Genomic DNA, 23096 nt, shown 5'->3' on the forward strand with positions numbered 1-23096 from the left:
CAGTTTACAATTTGATAATTTCCAATAGTTATACCTCCTTCCATTAGCACATATGACATTGGCCGTCTGTAAACTTTTCTTCAGTTCCATAACTCTTTGCAATTCCTGAGAACAAGAATGAACCACACACATTACTTACAATAATCTGGGTCACACATTACAACTTTCATTTGAAACAAAGCAGTTTATATCCAAAACCAATGAAAAAAAAGATTTCTTGTCATTAATGTAGTCAGTCCCATGCTTGGTTTGCCATATTTCATCTAAATATTTCAGATAGTCAGAATTGGGATGTTAAAACCATGTTTTTCTGTTTCTCTCATTCATTGTCTTAAAGGGCTAGTAACTTTAACTTTTGATGACTTTTGTTCACTATTGTTGATTTGTAGATCAATTGTAACCTCTTGTTCTACTCCCGATAGCACGTTAAAACACCTCTTTAGCCTACCAACACAGCATCTATACCTGTTCTGTCCAATGCACTATCTTTGTTTACATTTGAATTCTGGTCCAGACTGCAATTCACTTGTCAACAATAACAGTGCAGTCCATAGACACGTGAGAATTTCTTGAGGGTCTATGTGCGGTCTGCAAATGTGCAGACAGAGTTGACAAGTTAAAGACTGTGTATCTCAACATGCTTTGTGGAGTAGCATGAGACAATGTAGTTGACATTAAAGCAAAAATAGTGAAAAAATCTTCAAAAGTTACAGCTACTGGCCGTTTCAGAAATTGAAGTGTAGTGAAAATAGCTTTGTATCTGACTGCACCAACTACTTGTATAGTGACTCATGTATAATTGGATCCTGGATGAGCACACCCAGCATGACACTCTCCAATGCACATGTACAGCCACATATGTCACAGTTGAAGACTGATATCTATCCTCATCCTCAAGGTCTCTTGGAATTCAGGTCAAGTTCAACAGACAATCATAAACATATTCTCAATTAGTCTGTTATTACCTTGACATAGGCTGAGTGGTTCTCCAACACTAAGTCAGACACCTTCTTTGAAACCTGTGAAACGAACACAAGATACATACAGACTGATGTACAAGTTGCACAGATGCAATTAACTTTGCATTTCACCATGCGTATGGCATGCTAGAGATGCTACAAACAAGTTAACAGGGTATGTTGAAGCTGGTTCATACATTATGTGTATACGTATTGGCAAAGTTTTGGCGAAATTCCGAGCCACTCTACCAGTACATCTGTCAGTTTTTACAACTGGATGTCATCTCTATTAGTTGACCGTGACAAAGATTTACAAATTCTCAGTGGGATAACAAACAATAATTATCAAGCTTTTGCTCTTTTTTTTTCAGAAAGTATTCATTGAAACATATTTACACACGCAAATGTTACACACTTGTAATAAGTATTCATTGTTGATCAAAAGATTTCACATATTACACCATGGCATTATAACAACAACCGAACAAAGAGTGCATTTTTTCATAGACATGTTTGTTGTCCTCAAATTATTATTCATGACACTGTCCAGGAACAGATTTCCTAAAACATATCCATTTTTGATGGAGACTAATCAGCCTGATGTGGCTCGGTGTTCTACACTAGTTCTGTAATTGAAATTACTACCATTATGACATGTACACAGAATAACGTCACTTACAGATTGCAGCTGTCTTCTCAAAGTGTCTCTCTTTTCATCCACTTTATCAGGATCCCATTCAGCAGAAAGTTTCTGGGGAGAGAGAGGGACAGAAAGAGCTCACAGCCACCATAGGGATATGCACTCAATCCATTCACATGTTCTAAACAACTGTTAAAGTAATTTTGCCAGGAAGCACTGATCATCTAGTGTTTTACTTTTGAGTGTACACATAAATCTCCAGAGAAACTGAACTTGGACACAGAGTCATACGTAAAATCATTTGCATTCTGTCAACCTAGTGATCCAGTTATAAACCTTCTGAGTGTAAAGCAATTTTTTACGTATTTTCTAGGATAACATAACATGTAAATTTATCTAACTTTTCTATTTCCTTTAGGTTAGAGTAAGTATTCAAAATAAAAAAGCTAAAAAATTATCTGTACGATGTTACAGGAAACAATTTCTTTTTGCTGTTGATCTTACTGTAATACGTTTTGGTTGCTTGCTATATGTTTTATGACAATGCAATGTATTTGTGAGACGAGGTTTACGGGATAAAAATCCCTACCACTTTCAGGCTGTAACCCCTAGGTACAGCAATAACTCTTGTAAGTTACCACTGCATAACAGTTTGAAAGATGAAACTAATGGACTTACCTCAAGTTCATACTTTGATGAGTCAAAAGAATCATCACTGAAATAGATTTGCTCAATGCTGGCAATGACCTTGAAAACATACGAGAAAGCAGAATCAGTAAATAAACATACTGTCAGTTCTTGGTGGATCATAAAACCTGATATCGGTGTCCATACTCAATATGCACACTCACATCATCTATTTCTCTAGTATTCACATATTATTTTTTTGAAATTTAAAGGGTCAGTAGCTTTACTTTTGATGATATATTTTCACTTTTTTGTTTGGAAAGTCAATTGAAGGTTCTTGTTCTACTCCCAAGTATACTAAAACACTCACTATAAAGCTTGTAACAATGTTGATATGTGTAGAATACACTCCTACTGTTTACATTGGAATTTTTGTCAAAACAAGAATTCACTTATAAACAGAGCAATAATAATGCAGTTTACACATGTACAGATTGAGTTGACAGACTGAATACTGTGTGTCTCTACATTCTTTGGGGAGTAGAAAGGGAAATGGTTGTTGACAATAAAAACAAAATTAATCACCAAAAGTTAGGGCTACTGGCACTTTAACGGTATATAAAATGATTTTGAGTTGTGAAATGAAACACTCACTTCTGCATCTGCTGCGGGTCATTAGCAAACTCACGTTCATCCTCCTGAAATGAAGTTAAAACAGAATACAAGTGATTTTAACGTGTCATGTACCCGGTTTATCAATTGCTTCATTGCTCTGTTATTTTATTGGGAAAGTGTCGTAATTAATGTAACAGGCTTTAAAAACCATCAATCGCCTGCACCTACCTTTTCTCATTTTTATTTTACATCAACAAGAAATCAAACCAAATGCACTGTGAGCATATTTATGCTCAAATGCGATATTGTTCTGAACATTCAGGTAATGGAAGCACTATAACGTTGCTTAAAATATTAGAAAATGTAACATTTGTCAGACTTCTCTAAGATGGAAACTTTGTAGTTGAGCAATTGTACGGACTACAGTGTCATGACTTTACAACTTGCTCATGCTCAACCTGAAAAAAATAAATTAATTTTCCTCTCACTTCAAATTACAACACAAAAACATTTTATCCTCTCTGAAAACAATTAATTTGCCCTGGATCATTACAGTGTGTGTACATGTATTAATTATGAAACTCTCCTTAACAATTTCAAAGTAATTCATGGGTTATTTGCCCATGACTGTGTTCCATTGCAAAGATATTCATAAATCAAAACCATACTAAAAAGTAAAATAAACGTTTTATGGGTTGAGGAGAAGCAATGATATAAATATAATAAACACTCAACATGGGGATTTCTTTGCCTTGAGGAAGGAAACCATTTGTCTTTCTTACTTTGGGCAAGGGGTCATCTGCCTTCGGCAAATAGATTCCCATGTTTAGCCTGTAAATTATACCATTCCTGCATTTTTGTGTCAATATTGATGATTTTTCCTCAGCATTTTCCACAACTACTGGTCTGAGCTACAAAATTATTGAAGACATTGTTAACATACATTGGCTGAACTCAAACAGTGATTGCATAAACTTGGTGAGTACGATACTTTTGATAAGACAAAATCTTCCAAATCATGCTTGACAGTAACTGTATTTCACAGAGACTGTTCTTTATCTCACTGTTGTGTGAATGTTGTCAATTCCCCCTCCCAATATGTTTTGGGTCAAAGGTCACCTACCTTGTACTTGTATACAGGTTCAAGATGTTGACTGATGTCTTCATCCTCCTGAGAACTTCTCTGTTTTGATTTCTGAAATCAAATATCAGGTTTGTTTATATATCAAAACAGATCTCAGAACCTTAAAAATCCTACTACTACATGGAGTCATTAGTTACACTGATAATGATTTTGATTTTTGGATGGTCCCTCTACCAGTGAAATTTAGGCAGGTCTTCTTGGTGTGTCATAATTAGCTGTGAATGTTGAAAGTAGCATGTCCATTTACTCAGTCAGATGTAATAATTCTGTGATAAAGCACTTTGTTACCTTTACACAATAACTTTCTACGCTATACAGGTGAAACTAAGAACCTGTACTAATGCCAGATTGTGATGCTACGATGCTACATAGTACATACAAACCAAAAAGAAATACTAGAAGTTTCTATGTACATACAATAATCACAGAGCTATTTTTTGGGTTGGTGAAACAAGTGAATTGAATTTAAATAATTTGATAATATGGTCAAATCAAACATAGATTTTGAAGACAAAAGCAGATTATCAGGTATCAAGTCTAATCTAATTTCAAGTTTTTCCTTGTTAAACTGACACCGATTGTAGAGTGTACCGCTTGGTGAGGTTACTGGGCCTTTCACCGACTGACCTAAAGATCAGAAAGTCTGATCGCCCGGGGCTCTATTAAACAATGCATACTACTCATAGCATACCAGAAGCGGTGTGTGTAACTAAATATACAGTAGTATTACGCTCTAATGTCTTTCCCTGAACATTTCTCTTGTCACTGATCCAGCACTCCAGTAAATGTGTGAATAAAAATTGTACAAAGTTATCTTTCTTCTCTATTTCATTGATCAATAAATGAAAAATTTCACTTAAACTTCAGATGCCGGTGGATGTCTTTTCTGTGCTCACATATTAAGTTATTAAAGCACTGCATAAAGCTGGCAATAGTTGGAATTTATGGCGTGACTCTGCTCATTTTTCCCCTAAACAAACACTAGCAGAGACTGAAGTGTGCAAGGATTGTGTTGTGTGCTGCCACAGTGGTTAAACTTAAAGCCAGTATAAAAGACAATAATGTAAATGCTGTACTGCTGAGGAAAAAGCAAAACTAAAATAAAATGGACATGTAAAATATTCACGTCTTACAAAGCAATTTAGTATAGGTAAGGCAAAGAAGTCAATTGTCACACAAAAAATGTTACTCTGAATATCAGTATTGCTGTAAACATGGACGTATTAAAGTCCACTGTTCAGAATGTACTCCGATATCCTGTTCAACTTAACTACTGACCATCGACAGACCACTGATCGTTTGTTCTGTTAACGTGTACTAGTAAACATATGGCGTCTTAAATTTCAAAAGGAGATTTGTAACAGCGTATTTCGAAGTACCCTACAATTCCCAGCTATTGACGGGAGGTTGACAAGCTTTCATACTGCACTCACATTACCGACATAATAAGTATCAATGTAATAATATACATTTGGGGCAATCACAGGGGAGTGTACATCATACTTTGTTTTCGTTATAAAATTAACAGAATATTCGAGATAGGGTTTTTGTATACTACAGTCTGTAACATTTAATGTCTTACCGGTAATAATGACCGAAATTTCTTCCGTAGAGCCATCTTGACCGAAAAATAGCCTTTGATCGACCTTTCCCGATATCAAACGGCTCTCATCTCACAGTGGGCAGCCATCTTGTCTGCTTTTGAAGGTTCAGTAAGTGGGCGTATGGGGGCGCTCACTAGGCAAATCAACAACACCGCACCACCATCACAAACGTATTGGGCTGTGTTCACAATTACCTGGGGTAGGGCAAGTGGAATTCGGGGGCATGCTTGAACACAAAATATTCAGTTTATCAACAAAGCCTGTAAATGTAAACACTATTGTTCATTATGGAATTAGAGTTCAGATTTATTGAATAAAATATAATACAGTCATTTGTCAATGATACAAATGCAAAGTACATGCGTTCTGTTGGCAAGCTGAATACTGGACAGTTCAACATGCTGTGGGTAGTTGAACAAAGACACGATTAATAAAGATAGTGTCACCATGCTTGATTTTCTACAAACCTACGATGAAAAGTCACTGTTTTTTCACGAAAATTGCTCAAAATCAATATGTAGAACAATTCACAAAATTTAAATTTTGAACAGTAAAGATTCTTGAAAAATGTATGAATAAATGGAATCTTTTTTTTCACCAAAATAATCAATATTACGCCCAAAATTTCAGAGATTAAAAGTTTTGTTTGATGGAATATTTCAATCTTCTAGTAGTGTAAATTTTGTGAAACTTATAAAGTAGCATCTAGGTCATATATGTCTTGTACTTTAATTTTTTTTCAGTAGGTCTGCTCAGTTTTTCACAACTTGGTAAAATGATTATGCAAATTCACAATTTACATACTCTCTCATGATCCACATTTTGAAAGTCAGCTTAGACTAATAAATCCAAAAAGTCCACTGATAATAGGAATATGGCTTTGCTAACAACATTTCTATGACCACTACAGAATATTTATGTGTGTCAGAAACAGACAGTGTTGAAAATCGGCACCAGAACTGCAGAATACATGTTCATTTTTTCTGCACATAAAGCCCTAATAAATATTTGGCTATATGATAGCTTTTTTGAGGGACTTTAGACTGCCCCCCCCGTCACTTAGTTTTTTCTAGGCAGCAGTTACTGGCTGCCAAACTTCACCCCTGATATATGCAACAGTCTGCTAAACTTTATACCTTCGGTTGATTCTTGAAAAGTTAATTTTGATCATGTAGATGTCGGGGCGGGGAGTGAATTTTTTCAGGGTTTTGAGGGGGATCTTTAAAAAAACCCATTTCAATTGTGATTCCTACGCCCCCCCCCCCAGCCAGTATTTGTGAATACAGCCTAACTTTGCATTTGTATCATTGACAAATGACTTTATTTATTTTATTTTATTCAATAAGTCTGAACTCTAATTCCATAAAGAACAATAGTGTTTACATATACAGGCTTTGTTGATAAACTGAATATTTTGTGTTCAAGCATGCTTAACATGTCCATGACTTCAACCCCCAGGACGGGACTCTGGGCAAGGGGAGAGGAAGGGATGGAACAGCATCATATTAACTTATAAAGAAGGGACTTTTCTCTAAATATGGCTGATTATTTTCTGTTCATTGAGGTATGTTACTGACCACACAAAAGTAAAAAATATTTAATTTTCTTAAATTGCATAGTTTGTAGAGTACAATGAATAGACAAGTAATATGATCAGAAAAGAAGTGTCCCCATCTTACTTTTTGATATACATCAATAGAAATACGCTGTACCCTTTGATTTTGTGCAGTTCACACAGCTATATGATACACTTTGGCCCTCAAATATGTATTATTAAAGACTGAAGCATTGCCATTTCCTTCCGGGCAGAGATCTAAAATTGCCTTACAAATTATTTTCCGGGATTGTGTGAAGAAAAAAGTATGTTGCTGACCACGCAATGACGGTATGTAATGATATATTTATCAGAACACAAAGAAAAACTGCTGAATCAGCATTTCCCTGCAGGTTCATTTGTACAGAAAGGACTGATCTCGCCATCGCTTCTTATCTTGAACACTGACTCCACTTTTTGAATATACTTTTCAAAATGACTTGCAAGCATGCGTAGTTGCCCACAAGACAGATACATGATGCAGTCGATGTGTTTTTATGAGTGGTTCATTGCTGACATTTTGAATCTTTACTTGTTGTTATAGCACAGAATGGTGTTTGTTAAGTGATTGTAGTTCTGACTGCAACACCATTAACACAAACAGGTTTTATAATGATTAAATTTTAAATGATTTAATCACAATAATTGCCCAGAAAAATAAGTAGCAAAAGCTTTTCAGGACCATCTATTCCGAAACATTCCCGAAGGACAATCAGGAGCCATAGATGTCAAATTGCACTTTTTTTATCCAGTGACACGAATGACAGCAGAGAAGTTAGGAAAGATCTTCACTTGGTAAGGGGGCCATTACGCCATAGAATTTCCAAACTGTAACAGGCAAGGGTATGAGTGTACTAGGTGAGGGGAGATGGTCCGTTGTGGGTGCATGCAGTGTTGCACTTTTGAACCATGAATAGTCTTGGGCTTATAGGTCTACACATGGTCTTAAAATGAAAACTACGGGTAAAAATCCTTTCTTCCAAATACCACATGAACAAATAATTATTGCATCCACAGAGGTCTGTGATGATAGCTTCAGAATGTGGCAGTATGAAATGTGTTTTATTAATTATGATTCCAGTTTGGTGCGCCCTCTATGTTACAATTTCAGAAAACTTTCAATGCAATGTCAATTCTTTTGGCCAGTTTTAATCATTTTTGGTCAAACCTGATGGCTTTCAAATTTTGAATATTGATTGGTTGGAATCACTTCCCTGAGATGTGCATGACTATACCAAAATTTGTCTATGTAACTTTTTGGGAGTCAGTCTTCCCTTTTTCTGGATAAATGTTACACTGACCCCAAGTCACTTGACTTGTCTCTTCAGAGCAGTCACAGCAAGGTGTTCACCCCACAATCTAAGCACCGGCGAACCACTTAGCCTGACAGTCTGCTAAAGTTTATTCCTTCAATTTATTCTGTTTTGATATTTATATGCCCACAGACTTGGAGCAAGTGTAGATAAACGTCAATTTTCTCTAAAACCATTTCTAAAATAGCTCTGAAAGTTGGTTTGCAGGTTTATTTGGACGATCTAATCAAGACTATTTCTGGATGATGATAGAAATTGCATACGTAAATTTCAAAACATCATTTTTCCCCAAATTACCCAACACACTGGTCTTCAGGTACGTGTAAGTAACAAATTCATAGAAGTTGTATGTGTATGGTTCTATGTAAACACTTTCACAGATAAAATACTCTGAAATTTAATGAACATTGTGACCATACTGCTAGTTGGTTCCTTGGTCACTCTGGCAGAAAGACTTTCTCACCAAAGCATGATATCTTGTCTAAGAAATATATTCCAGAGAACTCCTTTTCATACCAGACTTTCCATTTTGAACGGTGTCAATCAACTTTACATGAAGGCTTTGGACGTGATCAGCTGCATAAAATCATTGTCAATGCCAAAAATCATTCAGTTTCAATGAATGCGCAGCAACATACGCAAAGACAATAACTTTTCATCATTACCCGTAATTAACATCAATATTTTCCACTGATGGGGTATCAAACACATGTGACAATAGTTACTGAAAATATACTGAATTTATTTCCAATTATGCAAAATTTTAATATAAATTGTGTAATGACATGGTTGGGATGGTTCTACTTTGCCTGCATGATGCAAGTCAGAGTACATATGCTAATACCCGTAACTTCATTGAATGCACTTCAACAACTTTTGTAAATTGTCCATATGAGAGTTGTAGAAAGAACCAGAAATCATAAAATCTTGTCAATAATCACACTCTGGTCCTCAGAATATTGTGACTTTGCATGTCTAGAAGCTTCTTACTGGTATCACTGACAGTATTGCATTGCCCCTGTGTACACTTAATCTGGTCACCCCAAATTCCCTGTAAACAGATCTACAATAGCCATTGATAACATTGGATTTGGGTCAAACCATGGTGTTGAACAGGTGAAATACTCTATGCTGGTATGAAGCTATTAGTTGAGAATCATTTTAAGTTTCTTCACAAAGAGATAAAAATTATGAATCAACCAGTACATGTATCTTGAACCTCACTGGGTAGGTTTCAAATTAGGAGTTGTATTGAGAATAAATCAATTTCATTTCTAATTAAATCCATTGTAGTAGGGAAGTATGGTTGGAAGAAAGATATTTTATGCATTGATTTTGTAAAAATGTATCTAAAAATGACCAAGTTGGTTTATATATGGCATTAACCCTAAATAATGATGGAGTTAGTCAAGTATTGAAATTGACAATACAATTCACAATCATGAAATGTATAGATATTTCTGGCTGCAAAGTGAAATTGCAGGAATTGATTGCACCCATTGTAATCAGGCTGTTTGCAATTGCGATTTTGTTACTGAATATATCTTGATGCACATGGCATTGGACTATGTTGTTAAAAATTCAGACAAATTTCGTCAGTGTTGCATGTCTGGCTGTTATTGGAGCTCATAACCTGAGCTATTAATTTAGTTTTTCTAGTGTCCACCATAACATTCGCAGTCCCCTTGGAAGTTATTGCATCATTCTTACATCATAATATCCCAAGGTGAAATCTAGATATGTGGACAAATGTTTATTTTTGCATACTAATGAGAGAACAATTACGCCATTTGCAAACAGCCCCTTTAAATTTCCCGACGTCAATGCTGCATCACAGAATCACAAAAGCATCACAGTAGTTTGCCTCTATTAACCAAATTCATATGAGACCAATGCATTTTTTCATTCACAATAGAGCAATATTGATCATTGCTTGATGGGATGATTGTCCGTATCTGAGATCCCTGTTCCATGGAATGTCAGTCTCAGGGTCCTGGATATTCCAGCACAGCAGCAGCTCCCATTCCGGTGCCAATGCACATGGAAATGACTCCATATGACCTGTGGGAATCAACGGAATCCAAAGCTTATGTGAGCGTGGAATGAAAGAAATTACAATACCGAACAGTACATTGATGGTTTTCTGAGCAGCCACACTTGAATATATGTAGTAATGTAATCTGAGGATTAATTCCACTCATCAGAACATCTTGGAAGATAAATTTCTTAAACTGAATGAATTTCTACAGAACTGCATGCTGACATCACCACTTTTGTACATTTTTATACTGAAAGGATTTGTATCACATAAGTGCCTTAAAATATGTGCAATATGTTAATTTCTGTGAAACAAAAATCCATATTCTTGGAATACTACATTTTGCCAATAACTGGCTAAAAAGATTCATGGCTCTTGCATTATACCTTTTGCCTCGCCTCTTGAGTTCATAGAGCAGAGTTGCTACTTGTCTGGCGCCAGTACAGCCAAGGGGATGTCCCAGAGCAATAGCGCCACCATTTGGATTCACTTTCTCCATCGGTATACCCAGTTTGTTCACACAATATGTAGCCTGTATGGCAAAGACAAAAAGGGTATATATTGATTAAAGACTTATTTTTCAATCTCTGGGTCTAATCATACAAATAAATACACTGTGAAATTCCCTCCTATTTGGAACTGGATTTATTGTGACTTCTATTACTCCAACAGATTATTCATTTGGAATTTGTAAAAAATGGAAAGGTGCAATTTTTCTCCCGGAAAACACAAGACTTTTAACGAAAATTGCATATCTGAATTGAATTGGATCAGATAAAACATTAGACAGACATTCCTTACTTAATCATTAGGACGTGTACCAAAATATTGTGGGGTCAGTCTTAACCACTGAAAAACGCAGTTTTATTAGAGCCCAGTACTAAAACTGAATCTTTTGAGGACTAACAGCTCTAACAGCCTTCTTTACATAGCAAATGTCTTTATCTAAAGTATCATCATGTTATTATGCAACTTTATTGCATTGTAATAAGCAGTGCGAAGAGTTTTAGAGTTTAAAGATGCCGTATTTTTAAAAGTTCACGAAAATTACTTCTTTATTTGGTGACAATTACATCTTTCCTTTGTTCTTACAGGAATTTATTGCATAAATGGATTACATGCATGCTGTCAATACAGTTAATTATCTATGGCTTTTTTACAAATCATGTAATTCAATTTCTTTACAAAATAATTGGAATAGCAAATAGAGAGTCTGATTGCCTAAAACTAGGGGTTTTCTAAGTGTTTTGTAAATTTTTCTGGTGGTTTCTGAGAAGACTGAAATTATGAGCGCCATAGCCGTCAGAAGTTGAAACAGTTATTTGAATGTCACCTACCTGACTGGCGAATGCTTCGTTGATCTCAAAGACATCAATATCATCAAGAGTTAATCCTGTAAAAGTAGAGTTTATCAATTTTTATAGGTCTATGCAAAGTACCTTTTACAATTATGCAACATAAATGAATACAATAATCTGTATGGTATAAATTACTTGGTACAAATCTTACAGGAAATACTTATGACAATTGTTTTTTAAATCTGTCATGATTTTACATGGAAACTGAACATGTACTGTACTGTACTCACCAGCTTTCTCCAATGCCAGTGGTATCGCGAATGCAGGACCAATACCCATGACATCTGGTGGTACACCAGCCACAGCATAGGAGATGAAGCGACCAAAGACTGGTAGTCCAAGCTGGTTGGCCAGAGAACGCCTCATCAGCAAGACTGCGGCTGCTCCATCACTAACCTGACTTGAGTTGCCTTCCAAGTGAAAAGAAAATGACTTAATTTTCAGCTCAGGTGTTTACACAGAAAGCAAAGCTGTACTGCTGGCTTTTTGTCTGTACATTTGTCTTCTATGTGTGTCTGTCTGTGGAAATGATTTCTTGAACTGATACAGCTGAAATTTGGTGCAGATGTGTAGCTACTGATATGATTTTGAGAGACAGAAAGAGTCTAATTAGCAAGGCTTGCATTAATTGTATTAATTTGCATATTTGTTGATTTTTTGACATTTTTGGATATCTTGAAAATGGCTGTTACTTATCTAACAAAACTGTCTTGTAGATACCGACTGATGACCCTCATTCAGACTTTTTAAAATGATAATGAAATTTACAATCTGATAGATCTGATTTTTTTTCCATCGTTTTTAATCAAAACATCTGATTCTTTGAAACAATATGTCAAATAGCTTTAAAACCAGGTTATTTTGTTTCTAGATACGATCTCTTCCAAAAATTTTAAAATGTTCACAAAATGTAAAGGTGAAATTTGTGACAATTTTTCAACCAATTTACTCATTTTTGGCCAAAAGGTATTTTTCCCTATAACAGCTTGTCTGATTTAATATGTTGGTTTGCAGGGATGACTTCACTGAGATATTTCAGCGGATGTTAAATTTTCAGTGTAGTTTTCTCATTTTTTGGTCTAACCATCAATTTCTCTCGGAAAGCATTTGTTCTACAGATTTGAAATTCAGTTTGTATGTTTGTAAGGATGATATCATATAAAACTTCTTTTGACAGAACCATTTTTTGTACAAAACTTTTTTTCTTTGAAACTAGTTTTTTTTTTTCGATTGAAGGGGACATATTCAGTTCATTACTTGTTTATGTACTGCAAAGAAAGTTCAGAGGTCACAGGTCAATGATTAAAGTACAGAACAGTCCCATTGTGAGTATAGTGATGTCATGACATCAATGTTACAAAGTACAATTTTCATGCTTCTTACACATGTAATCTTTCTGATATTCTTCTGATAAACTTCATAATATACATTGTTTTTGTGATCAACGTACTAATCATTTGTAATTAAGATTACCAAGTATTTTTTTCACTTACCTGCTGTTGTGGTTCCTCCCTGTTTAAATGCAGGCTTCAGTTTTGCCAGGCCTTCCAATGTGGAGGGTCGAATGCCCTCATCTTTAGTTACCTAAAATTGAATAGCACAAAGTCATTTTTGTGATTTAATTGCATAAAAGGTTAGCTGATGTTCCATCACATGAGAAAAATTGCAGAACATAACCAAATTTTAAAAATATGTTGCATTCTATTATTTTGCAAGATGTGGGGACAAATACCTATGAATTTAAACATCATGATGCCTAGGTTGAACAAATCAATAGGCCCATGGTCCAGGGACAGAATTGTTCTGTTTTATCGCAGTGGCAAGCAATTTTTGCAATTCCTGTGATAAGGACAATTGAGTATGACAAAGAAAGAATGCCAGACTAGCACAGTGGACTTTGTGAGTGCTGAACTTACAGTGATACCATTCTAATGCCCAATACATACTGATTTGATTTGCCTATTCCTGAGATGCATCTGTGTGTAAAACTTTTAAACATAGGGCCAAAGTCCTGAAGCTACTATAGACATGGATACAAAATTAAGTATTTCCTAACTGTATGATATTATCTCACTAAGGTCATCCTAGGGACTTGTAAACCAAATATTAAAGCTGTCTGACCAGCGGTTTTGAAAAACAAGTGACCCAACATTTAACAGAGCTCTGCTGTGTTATGTAGAGAATAACCTTTTGTGACACATGTATTGATGAAGAACGTGGATATCTTTGATAGCTCATTTCAGGATGGCCTGACCAAAAATAGAAAAAAAAATTCTGTAAAAATACAGATTTGCATATTTCATCACAATTTGAACAAATCTAAGTTGGGTTATCCCTAGGGACCTGTATACCAAATAACAAAGCTGTCTGACCAGTGGTTATGAAGAATTTTTTTTACCAAAAACGCCTTTTTTGGTGCTAATTTGCATATTTTCAACACTATCAAAAAATTAATAAAATTAGTTTCTCAAAATCATATAGTTTATCCACACAACAAATATCAAATCAGTAAGTACTGCAGTTCTCAAGATATTTGAGTGAACGGACGCCTCACAAACGGACATACATACATACATACATACATACATGTACATATGGTACATACTATATTAGTCTATAGTAGCTAATAAACGAGAGTTAATTACATTCTATTTAAAGTAAACAAGACTTGCTTAAATCAAGCTTTACGTCATAAAAATACAGCATATCTGTCAGGTTATAAAGAATCTTAAGCTGGTTATTTTCATCCTAACCAAGCACATTTTAACTTTCAAATTAACATTGTAAGTAAGTTCTGTTGAATAAGTTGAGACTGTACGTACTCAGAGAAAGCACACTGAAGAGACAAATGTTTGAAACTTAAGAAGTTCAAGGTCATCAATAGCATTGTAAGGAATCATGTAACACTTTCATTGCACTGTTTACACAGATTGCATAATTGCTATAAATAGCACATGAGGAATCTTACAGCCCAGCTTTACCGTAAAAACCCTATCACTTTGACCACTCTTTTAATTGACCACTCTATTTTTTCCTCAAAAAGTAATTTTATTTTATCCTCAGCAAGTCATCCATACATGAAGATTAGAACTTTCTCTATCTCTATTTATTTGACCACCCAATCATGACAAACTATTACGAGTAATTTCTTTGAGATAACATACAGGGCACAATAAATGACGGTTCAGAATATGTCAAAGTTGGGATTCAGGAAAGTTGCCTTTACATGTTTTAATCCTCTAAGATGGTAAGCATTTCACTATGAACTGTCAAAAAAAGTTGAACTTTCTGATAATTCTACACTAAAATTATTTTGGCTTTGATGATTATTCAATTATTTAAAATCATATTAATTATTTTTTCTGGGTGAATTGATAGGGTTTATACAGTACAAGAATTACATACAATGTAAGTCACATGTAAGTCAAATTTGACCAAAAATGACAAAAAAATTCCTTAAAAATACACATTTGCATAATTCATCACAATTTGAACAAATCTAAGTTGGGTTGTCCCTAGGGACCCATATACCAAATAACAAAGCTGTCTGACCAGCGGTTATGAAGAAGAAGATTTTTCACCAAAAACGCCTTTTTTGGCATTAATTGCCTATTTTCAACATTATCAAAAAATTAAAAAAAAAAGCTTTCTCAAAATCATATTTTTCATCTACACAACAAATATCAAATCAGTAAGTACTGCAGTTCTCAAGATATTTGAGTGGACGGACGCCTCACAAACGGACATACATACATACATACATACATACATACATACATACAGACTGACGCCGGACGCCGGACGGATACCTATCCCAATAGCTTCTATAGACTATAGTCTATATTAGCTAAAAAAATCATTAAGGTAGTACATGCCTTAAAGTGAAAGACTTAAACTTTTACTCAAACTTTTTTCAATGGAACCGTCAACCATTCTCTTGTCAAATCAAGCATAAAAATCAGGGGTATTTCAAAGTTTGGCACTAGAGAAACAAATTACCTAACATTTACCAATATTTGAAAATCAAAATGGCTTCCATTCCTGTGCTAACTCTGAAGAGAAAAATAAAATTTTCAGTTTTCAAAAACTAAGACATTGAAAATCTTTCTTACTTAAAAACTTTAAAATAGAGAGCTCCACGAAGAAGTATTGGAAAAATTTGAGAGTCCGATGATCTGTCCCCGAGGCGCATTCTACCTTAAGCCCATTGACAGTTTTCTGCGACTTGGTCCTCATAGAACTAAAGGCTACAGATTTTATCAATTTAAACTATTTTGTCTATTTGTTTATATGTCTAGGGATCTACAAAACATTTTATCCTCCTAAAATAACTATACTAGGATAGCTCTCTTCAAGTTATGAACCTTTAAAGAAGTATATAATTTCTGAAAGTTTAACGTTTCAAGATCAGATGGTCTCTCGATATGAATGATCATTGGTATTACATAGTCTTAGTTACTGAAGGTAACCTCTATCACCAAAGCTAATTTTAGACATCCAACATGGAAGTGTTTCGATTCATTGCTAATATGGTACCTATAGCAACAACTTACTGTTATTTCACGTTCATTTCCATCCTTGTCTTTGATCATGGTTGTCACGGGAACAATTTCATCTTTAAAATGTCCAGCATCAACTGCCCTCTTTGCTCTACAATTAAAACAGATGTTATTCTGTGGTAACAGTTGCTTGCATATTGTAAGTTTAAAACTTCCTGATGCACATTTAAAGGAGTGCTACCAGTCTTTGTGTCTTTAACTTGAGGAATAGCTGTATATATTGCAAAATATTAATATATTTGCATGTTAATATATCTACGACAAATATTGTAGAAACTGAAAGACATTTTACATGCAAAAAAGACAATGCAAATGTGCTTAGTCACTGTATATGACAAGCTTTTTCCCCATTTTAATTTTGCATTTTGTAATTGTTTGCAGTAACACTACCAGTACAAGAGGCACAACATACATTGCGAAATTGGGTAGTACTGGTACTAGCGGACTTCTTTGTGGTGTCTGTGCTTTGAGTTGTATGGTATTTTATACCTTTTATCGGTCACAGAAAGGTAAATGGTAAACAGTGGTCACCTTTACATCAATTTATGCAGAAATTGTATCTAAGTAAAAATTCCCTGTGAATTCTCTGCACAAGCTGCTGAGTTTTGGACAGAATGGTTCAAGGTACAATGCACCTAGGAGACAAAGATTCAGGCTATCAAATGTTTACATTACCCAACTGATAGGCTGACAATGCCCCCTAAGTGGGCTCATTTTGAACACCTTAATGAACCTTATTTTGTGAAAATCAAAAATTTCATTTTTCACAAGAGTTAGTGTGGGGATGGCAACCATTTTGAATTTATAGTATCAGTCAACTTTTAGTGAATTATTTCTTAAGTACCACTGCTTGTCTTTTGAACAAGACTGGTTTCAAGTTTCCTAGAGGAAAGTTTACACAAAAGTTTAAACCTCTCACAAGTGCATACAGCCTTAATTTTACGTACTTGACCTGTGATTCATATCCCATTCTGTCCTGCATTTCTCGGGTCACACCATACTTTTCAGCAACATTTTCTGAGGTTATACTGTGAAAAGTAGAGACAAAGCAGAATATTTTAATATCCTCTTATTTCAATGTACCAGTTTTGTATTATCAATCCCATCCAAAGGGAAAGAAAAATACATAAATCACTGATTTTAGCGAACAAAAATGGGATTTGATGTGCTTCTCAAATGTGAGATTAGACTGAAAGATCTGTTGTTTGAGGTGCTCTCTACCACTCCCCCCCCCCCCCCCCCCCCCCCCCCCCCCACCCCCCCCCCCCCACCCCCCCCCCCCCCCCCCCCCTTGGAGTTTAGAGAGCGCCCTCAACAAAGTGACAGATCCTTCAACCTAACATGAGTTATGCTGGTAGACTTACTTTGCTGGTCCATTTCAATTGCTCCATATTTTAACCAAATGTCTGACAAAAATTTCATCACATTTCAACAAACCTTTTCGATAGCCTCCGTAGAAACCTGCAAACTGAATATCCATTGAATCCAGCAGTTTCTGAGAAGCTGTTTGAATAGGATACAATCAGCCAGCCTTACTCACCCCATTGGAATCATACAGTCTCTGGCGAGATCATTCTCAAAATTTTTTGGATTTACGCCCTCTTGCAGGGCCTGTCCTTGTTTATTGAATGACATTGACTCAACTCTGCAAGAGAGGACAGAGGAATGCACAGATGAGAAAAGTACCATTTACATTTTGACTGTAATTGTATATATGAAACAAGTAATTTTCACCAAACGTGTTGCAAGTTGAAATCATGAGCAACTGCGTTGTTTGAAAAGAAACAAGTCATTTTGATCATCCTGATGATTTGACGATAACTTCAGAAAAACTTGATCTGAAATGGTCCGAATACTAATAACATTGAATCAGCTTGTAAAATAAATTTGAAATGCTGATGAATGCAAAATATAGATTTCAATGATGAACATAGTGAGGGCAAGGTGTCTCTCATTGTATTTTAAACCTGTACCAACTTTGAAAGCAATATTGGTTGAGAATATCTGATCTCTGAGATCAAGGTAAACAATGTCACTAAAGTTGGCATTTTTCCAGTCCAGGGTCAATCTCTCCCGTCTAGGGTCTGTCTGTACCAAAACGATAGACAGAACCAGGAAAAGCATTCTACTTCTAGTGTTTTTGTTAAGGCATATACCCTTATATAACCGGAGTTTACCGGTCAAGCAACTGGAGTTCTTCCACTTTATCAAAGTCAATCCTATTAAGAAGATGGCAGAAATGGTATGGTAGCTCACAAACCAATTTTACCTATATATCTAAACTTTAACAAAAACACATGCTTCACTATGTTGTGGTATAATGTACAGTTGAAGTGCTTACCCACAGCCAAGACCAGCATCGTACTGACCAACTTTAATACCATTGGCGATATTCATAACAGCCTGGAGACCTGAGGAACACTGCCTATTGACTGAATGTAGGGGAACAGTCTCTGGCAATCACTAGATATGGAATATCAAAAAAAAAAAAATATTAAAGAAATAAAGTTATGTCTTCTCTGTATGTTAATATAAATGAGAGCGCTGTGTTGATTTCCCACTGGAAACTGTGGCGGGAAATGTTTAAGTGTACTATACCAGTCACTGCTGAGAGTCCCCGAAACTGTATATATGTATATGGATTGGGCAGTGGGGTTCAGCATAGTTACACAAGTTGTAGTTCTCAGAGTTAAGAGATTCTTTTCAATGTCCTGTGTATTGTCAAGAGTGCTTTATTCACAAATTGCAAACTTTCCAAATTCAGAAACTGGTGATGGATCATGCATGTATGCAGCATGCAGATGCAATCAGAAGATTCAGGGAAATTCTATTGCTAAAAGCTAGTAGTACTGCAGGGCATCAATAACCATATGGTCACCAATAACAATGCAGCCTATACTCATGTACAGGCTGAGTTGACATACGAAACACTGTGCTTTAATTGGGGAGTATAATGAAAAACTGTAAGTTGACGTTAAAAACAAAAATTGGAAAAGAAATCATCAAAAGTTACACTAACTGGTCCTTTCACTCTTCAAATAATCAAACAATTCTTTGTACAATTATACCTTCTGAACTGGGCCATTCTGCTAAACGCAGCAGCTCCTGAAGAACCAACATTGCCAACAGCGATGTCACCAATAAACTTTGGATCTATTTTAGTCTCCTCCAGGACACCTTTAATGGCAGCAACTAACAAGTCATCCAAGTACGTGTCCTTCAGAAAAGATAATAGAAATCAACTTTAGTGTATTCACGTAGGCTAATTACCAATGATCATAAATGATCGAGGTAGTAAATCCCTTTAGATAATAATTTTGCTATTATGTATATACAAGTAGTCACCGATACCTTTGGTAGAACACTACAAAGTCACACAATTCAATTACTATAATGTCTCCAGGCAATGAATTTACAAATTATTTTGTGAATAAATTGTGAGTTTTAAATGAAAGTATAAAGTTACAGTGAACACCCTTTATAATCTGAGAACCAAACTGTAGACCAAATAAATTTTACTGGATCATTTCATTGTTCCTCTATTCTAACAACCTGTTTGTTTCTTTTTTTTTTTTTTTGCAAACACAGCATTTTGCCAGGATCTGTTTCTTTACTAGCGTGGAAAACCATAAATCAAATGAAACATTTGACCTTATCAGATCAGAGATTGTAAACTGTTTAGTAATAACATATTAGACCTTCTAGAAAAACTTCTCGAGGGTCTATGGTAATAACCAGTGTGACTTGACTTTTATGATCAGCACTATATGCAATCGGCTTGTATGTAGCTTTCATCCTTTTCACCCAACTTGAAAACATTCTGGATGGCAGAAAGGTACGCTGATGCCAATCTGTGGTACGTTTCACCGCCACCTGTGCTTTCAGCCACAATACAGTCTCTTCTTGGCAGGCAGAAATTCAGGTTGCTGAACTAAAAACTGGCAGGACCCTAAAATTTTAGCTACAAGAAATGTTAGAGATTTTGCCAGGTATGATCATTTTGCGACAATATATTTTTGCGTTTTCTTTTTTCCTTTCTGACTTCTTTAGCAACTAGATAAGGTTACTTTCAGCAATTGGATTTTTTCCCACATGACCAATACAAAATGCTAAATAATGGCAATTATCTGCTGCGTAGCACATACTATGCTACTTTTTTGCCCGATCTTACAACAGCTGTTTTCCAGTGCCTCAAACTGGCTGTGACAACCAGCCACATTGCAAAACTTTGATGACTGCAGCTGGTTGTATTTCTCAATCGGGAAGACGTCCCTAATCAGTCACAAATTTCAGATGGTACGTACTTTGATTAAAGCTCAATTTCAAAACAATACAAATGTGATATTTTGAGATAAGCTGGCAAACAATCAAATAGTTGACCATAACTTCATGATCATTATCACTGAGAAATCATGATACAAAAGTTCTTCCATTTTTCTTACAACTGTTGCAAACTGGTAAGTTCCCATATTTAGGAATAGTTTGTGTAGGAAAAAGAGAGATAAAAATTGTGCTTTGAGTTTTTGCCATGGATGACATCGGTTTGAAATGAACAACCTTGATTGTGGACTGAAAGATCCGTCACCCGAGGATGCTCCCTACATTCCCTCCTCGTAAGAGGGGGAGCGTAGAGAGCGCCCTCGAGCGATGGATCTCCAGTCTACCAATATTGCTACCTATAAAGAATGTTGATGGTGATCAATGTTGCATGCCCTATGTGAGCATAATTCTGTTTATAATTTGCTAGTACATGATAACTCACCCATCTCCAATAGTTATATGAACTACTTCATTGAAGTCACAGCTAGGTAACTTATTCAACATTGACTGCCTGTGCAAAATACGAGTGTCATTTAACATATAAGGAATCATGTTGCTCTAACAAGGAGAAAGAGAACCTTAAATGGCGCTTTAGAAAATCAGTACTGATAGTATATTCCATTTTCCCGAAACGTGCATATGTTTTTCCAACTGTTCCTTGAAAGGATTTCAACTATCATCTCTTACTGTTCAAACGTTGATATCGGGCAGACACATTGAAATGAGGAAGCATACAAACACCTGATCTACTGTGATTATAGTGAGTTAAGATGAAACATAATGAAATGTAAAGCTAGAAGTTCATCTTCATCATCGGTGATGACTCAGCCGATGTTTCTGTTTGAATTGTGGTGGTTATCACAATGCAATAGGATCAGAGTCAGCACATGGGCATACATTACACAATTATTGTTCTTATATCTCTTCATGCTGTTTGCATCATGACAAATATTTAAAAAACTAATTAGTACCTTTCCCTTAGTTACGTCACTGCATTCACGAAAATATGGATCTGAAAAGAAACTATGATTTTTGACCTGTTAGCCTATAAGCTTAGTCTGAGTCTGAACATGGATGTGGTCTGGAGGACCGACGGTTTTCACGAAGCATCTTGAGTGTTTCAGTACTCTTGGTCCTTCTGATCGAGCTGTCTGACCAGTACCTTTTCTCTTCAACTTTTGAAACACTGACCGCACTCCCTGAGTGTTAGCAATTTGAGTAATCATGATTGATTGATCGATTGTTTGACCAAAACCTTGTGACAAAAGGCCACGCCAATCACAATGAGACTACCACTAAAAACTGCCAAGTACAAAGCTACGAAAAGGTACTTGATGAAAAGCTGATTCACTACGCCTTTCAGTGTAACTGAAAGGGAAATCAGCACTGGACGGTGCATCATCAATACGAAGCTGACCTTGTTTCACCCCTAGCCTCTCCGCTCTCCCTGCTACAGGGCCTATGAAGAAACCCTCACAGTATCATTTTCAAAGTATCGTGTTTTATAATGTAAGAGCGGGAAGCTGGACTACATTTGTTAATTCTACCTTAAAAGATCCTCTCTTGGCTTTCCCGATTGGCGTCCTCTTTGCCGAGACGACAACCACATCATCTGGGCCAGTCTGGTTCACAGCACAGAGCGCATTAGTCGGATTGAGTTGAATGGAGACGCTCGACCCAGGTGAGGAAGATAGATGTCCTGCGATCGTCTTCAGTCTTTCCATACTCTTTTGGCTAAATATTGCGGTGAAACTGTTAAATACGAAATGCTTCAGAGATATTTGGACTTCAAAACTGGATGTACGAGCGCTGACTGAGCTTGCGATTACGCGAAAGTCACCTGTGCCCTTTGCAGGTCCAATTCTGTCCCGCTTGCGTCGAACTGCGGTCTTGTGTGGCAATGGCCTAGCGATCGCCCTCGGGTCAAGGGTCACCGACAAAGTGGGGTGCTGTGGCAAAAACCACAGGCGGCCCACACACTATTAATAAGCTTATATTGAGTTTTCACAGTTTTCTCTATCAGTTCCTCTCTTTTCTTCATGCTCTGACTGATCATAGTAAATGCAATAAATGACTACATAGCCTAACCTAGCCTCTTGACTCTTTATTTATTTACACCCATTACAAGGACGTTTATCTCTCATATACACACATCTTGTACTTATTAGTCAAAACAACTAATTATGCTAATCCATGGATTTATCAGGGATTTTATGTTGGTCAACATCGCGTAAGATAGGAAAGGTTACTAAAACGGTTACTTTTTCATTTACATCTCTATCTTCCAATGTTGACCAACCCTTGAAAAGTCACAGATAGCATAAT

At 36.0% G+C, this 23096-nt stretch overlaps 2 protein-coding genes across 2 annotated transcripts in view; both read right to left on the bottom strand.

The window, feature by feature from the left end:
• The window catches only part of LOC139128223 (syndetin-like), a 40555-nt gene extending 34952 nt beyond the window's left edge, over positions 1-5603 (bottom strand). Inside the window, exons 1-6 of the mRNA XM_070694039.1 lie at positions 5568-5603; positions 3965-4036; positions 2278-2346; positions 1639-1710; positions 966-1019; positions 35-105 (exon numbers count right to left, since the gene is read on the bottom strand). Coding sequence (XP_070550140.1) covers positions 35-105; positions 966-1019; positions 1639-1710; positions 2278-2346; positions 3965-4036; positions 5568-5603 — 374 coding nt within the window. The remainder of the gene's footprint in view (positions 1-34; positions 106-965; positions 1020-1638; positions 1711-2277; positions 2347-3964; positions 4037-5567) is intronic.
• Positions 5604-9269: 3666 nt separating this feature from the next.
• Positions 9270-22686, bottom strand: LOC139128260 (3-ketoacyl-CoA thiolase B, peroxisomal-like). The gene is given in 12 exon segments (XM_070694071.1): positions 9270-10557; positions 10921-11066; positions 11872-11927; positions 12123-12302; positions 13386-13476; positions 16446-16542; positions 17399-17479; positions 17992-18096; positions 18793-18914; position 19465; positions 19520-19668; positions 22319-22686. Coding segments are annotated over 12 exon segments (1281 nt in total). The 5' UTR covers positions 22496-22686; the 3' UTR covers positions 9270-10481.
• Positions 22687-23096: the final 410 nt, after the last annotated feature.

Source organism: Ptychodera flava, unplaced genomic scaffold (assembly GCF_041260155.1).
Source record: "Ptychodera flava strain L36383 unplaced genomic scaffold, AS_Pfla_20210202 Scaffold_46__1_contigs__length_1169225_pilon, whole genome shotgun sequence".
Lineage (NCBI taxonomy): Eukaryota > Metazoa > Hemichordata > Enteropneusta > Ptychoderidae > Ptychodera > Ptychodera flava.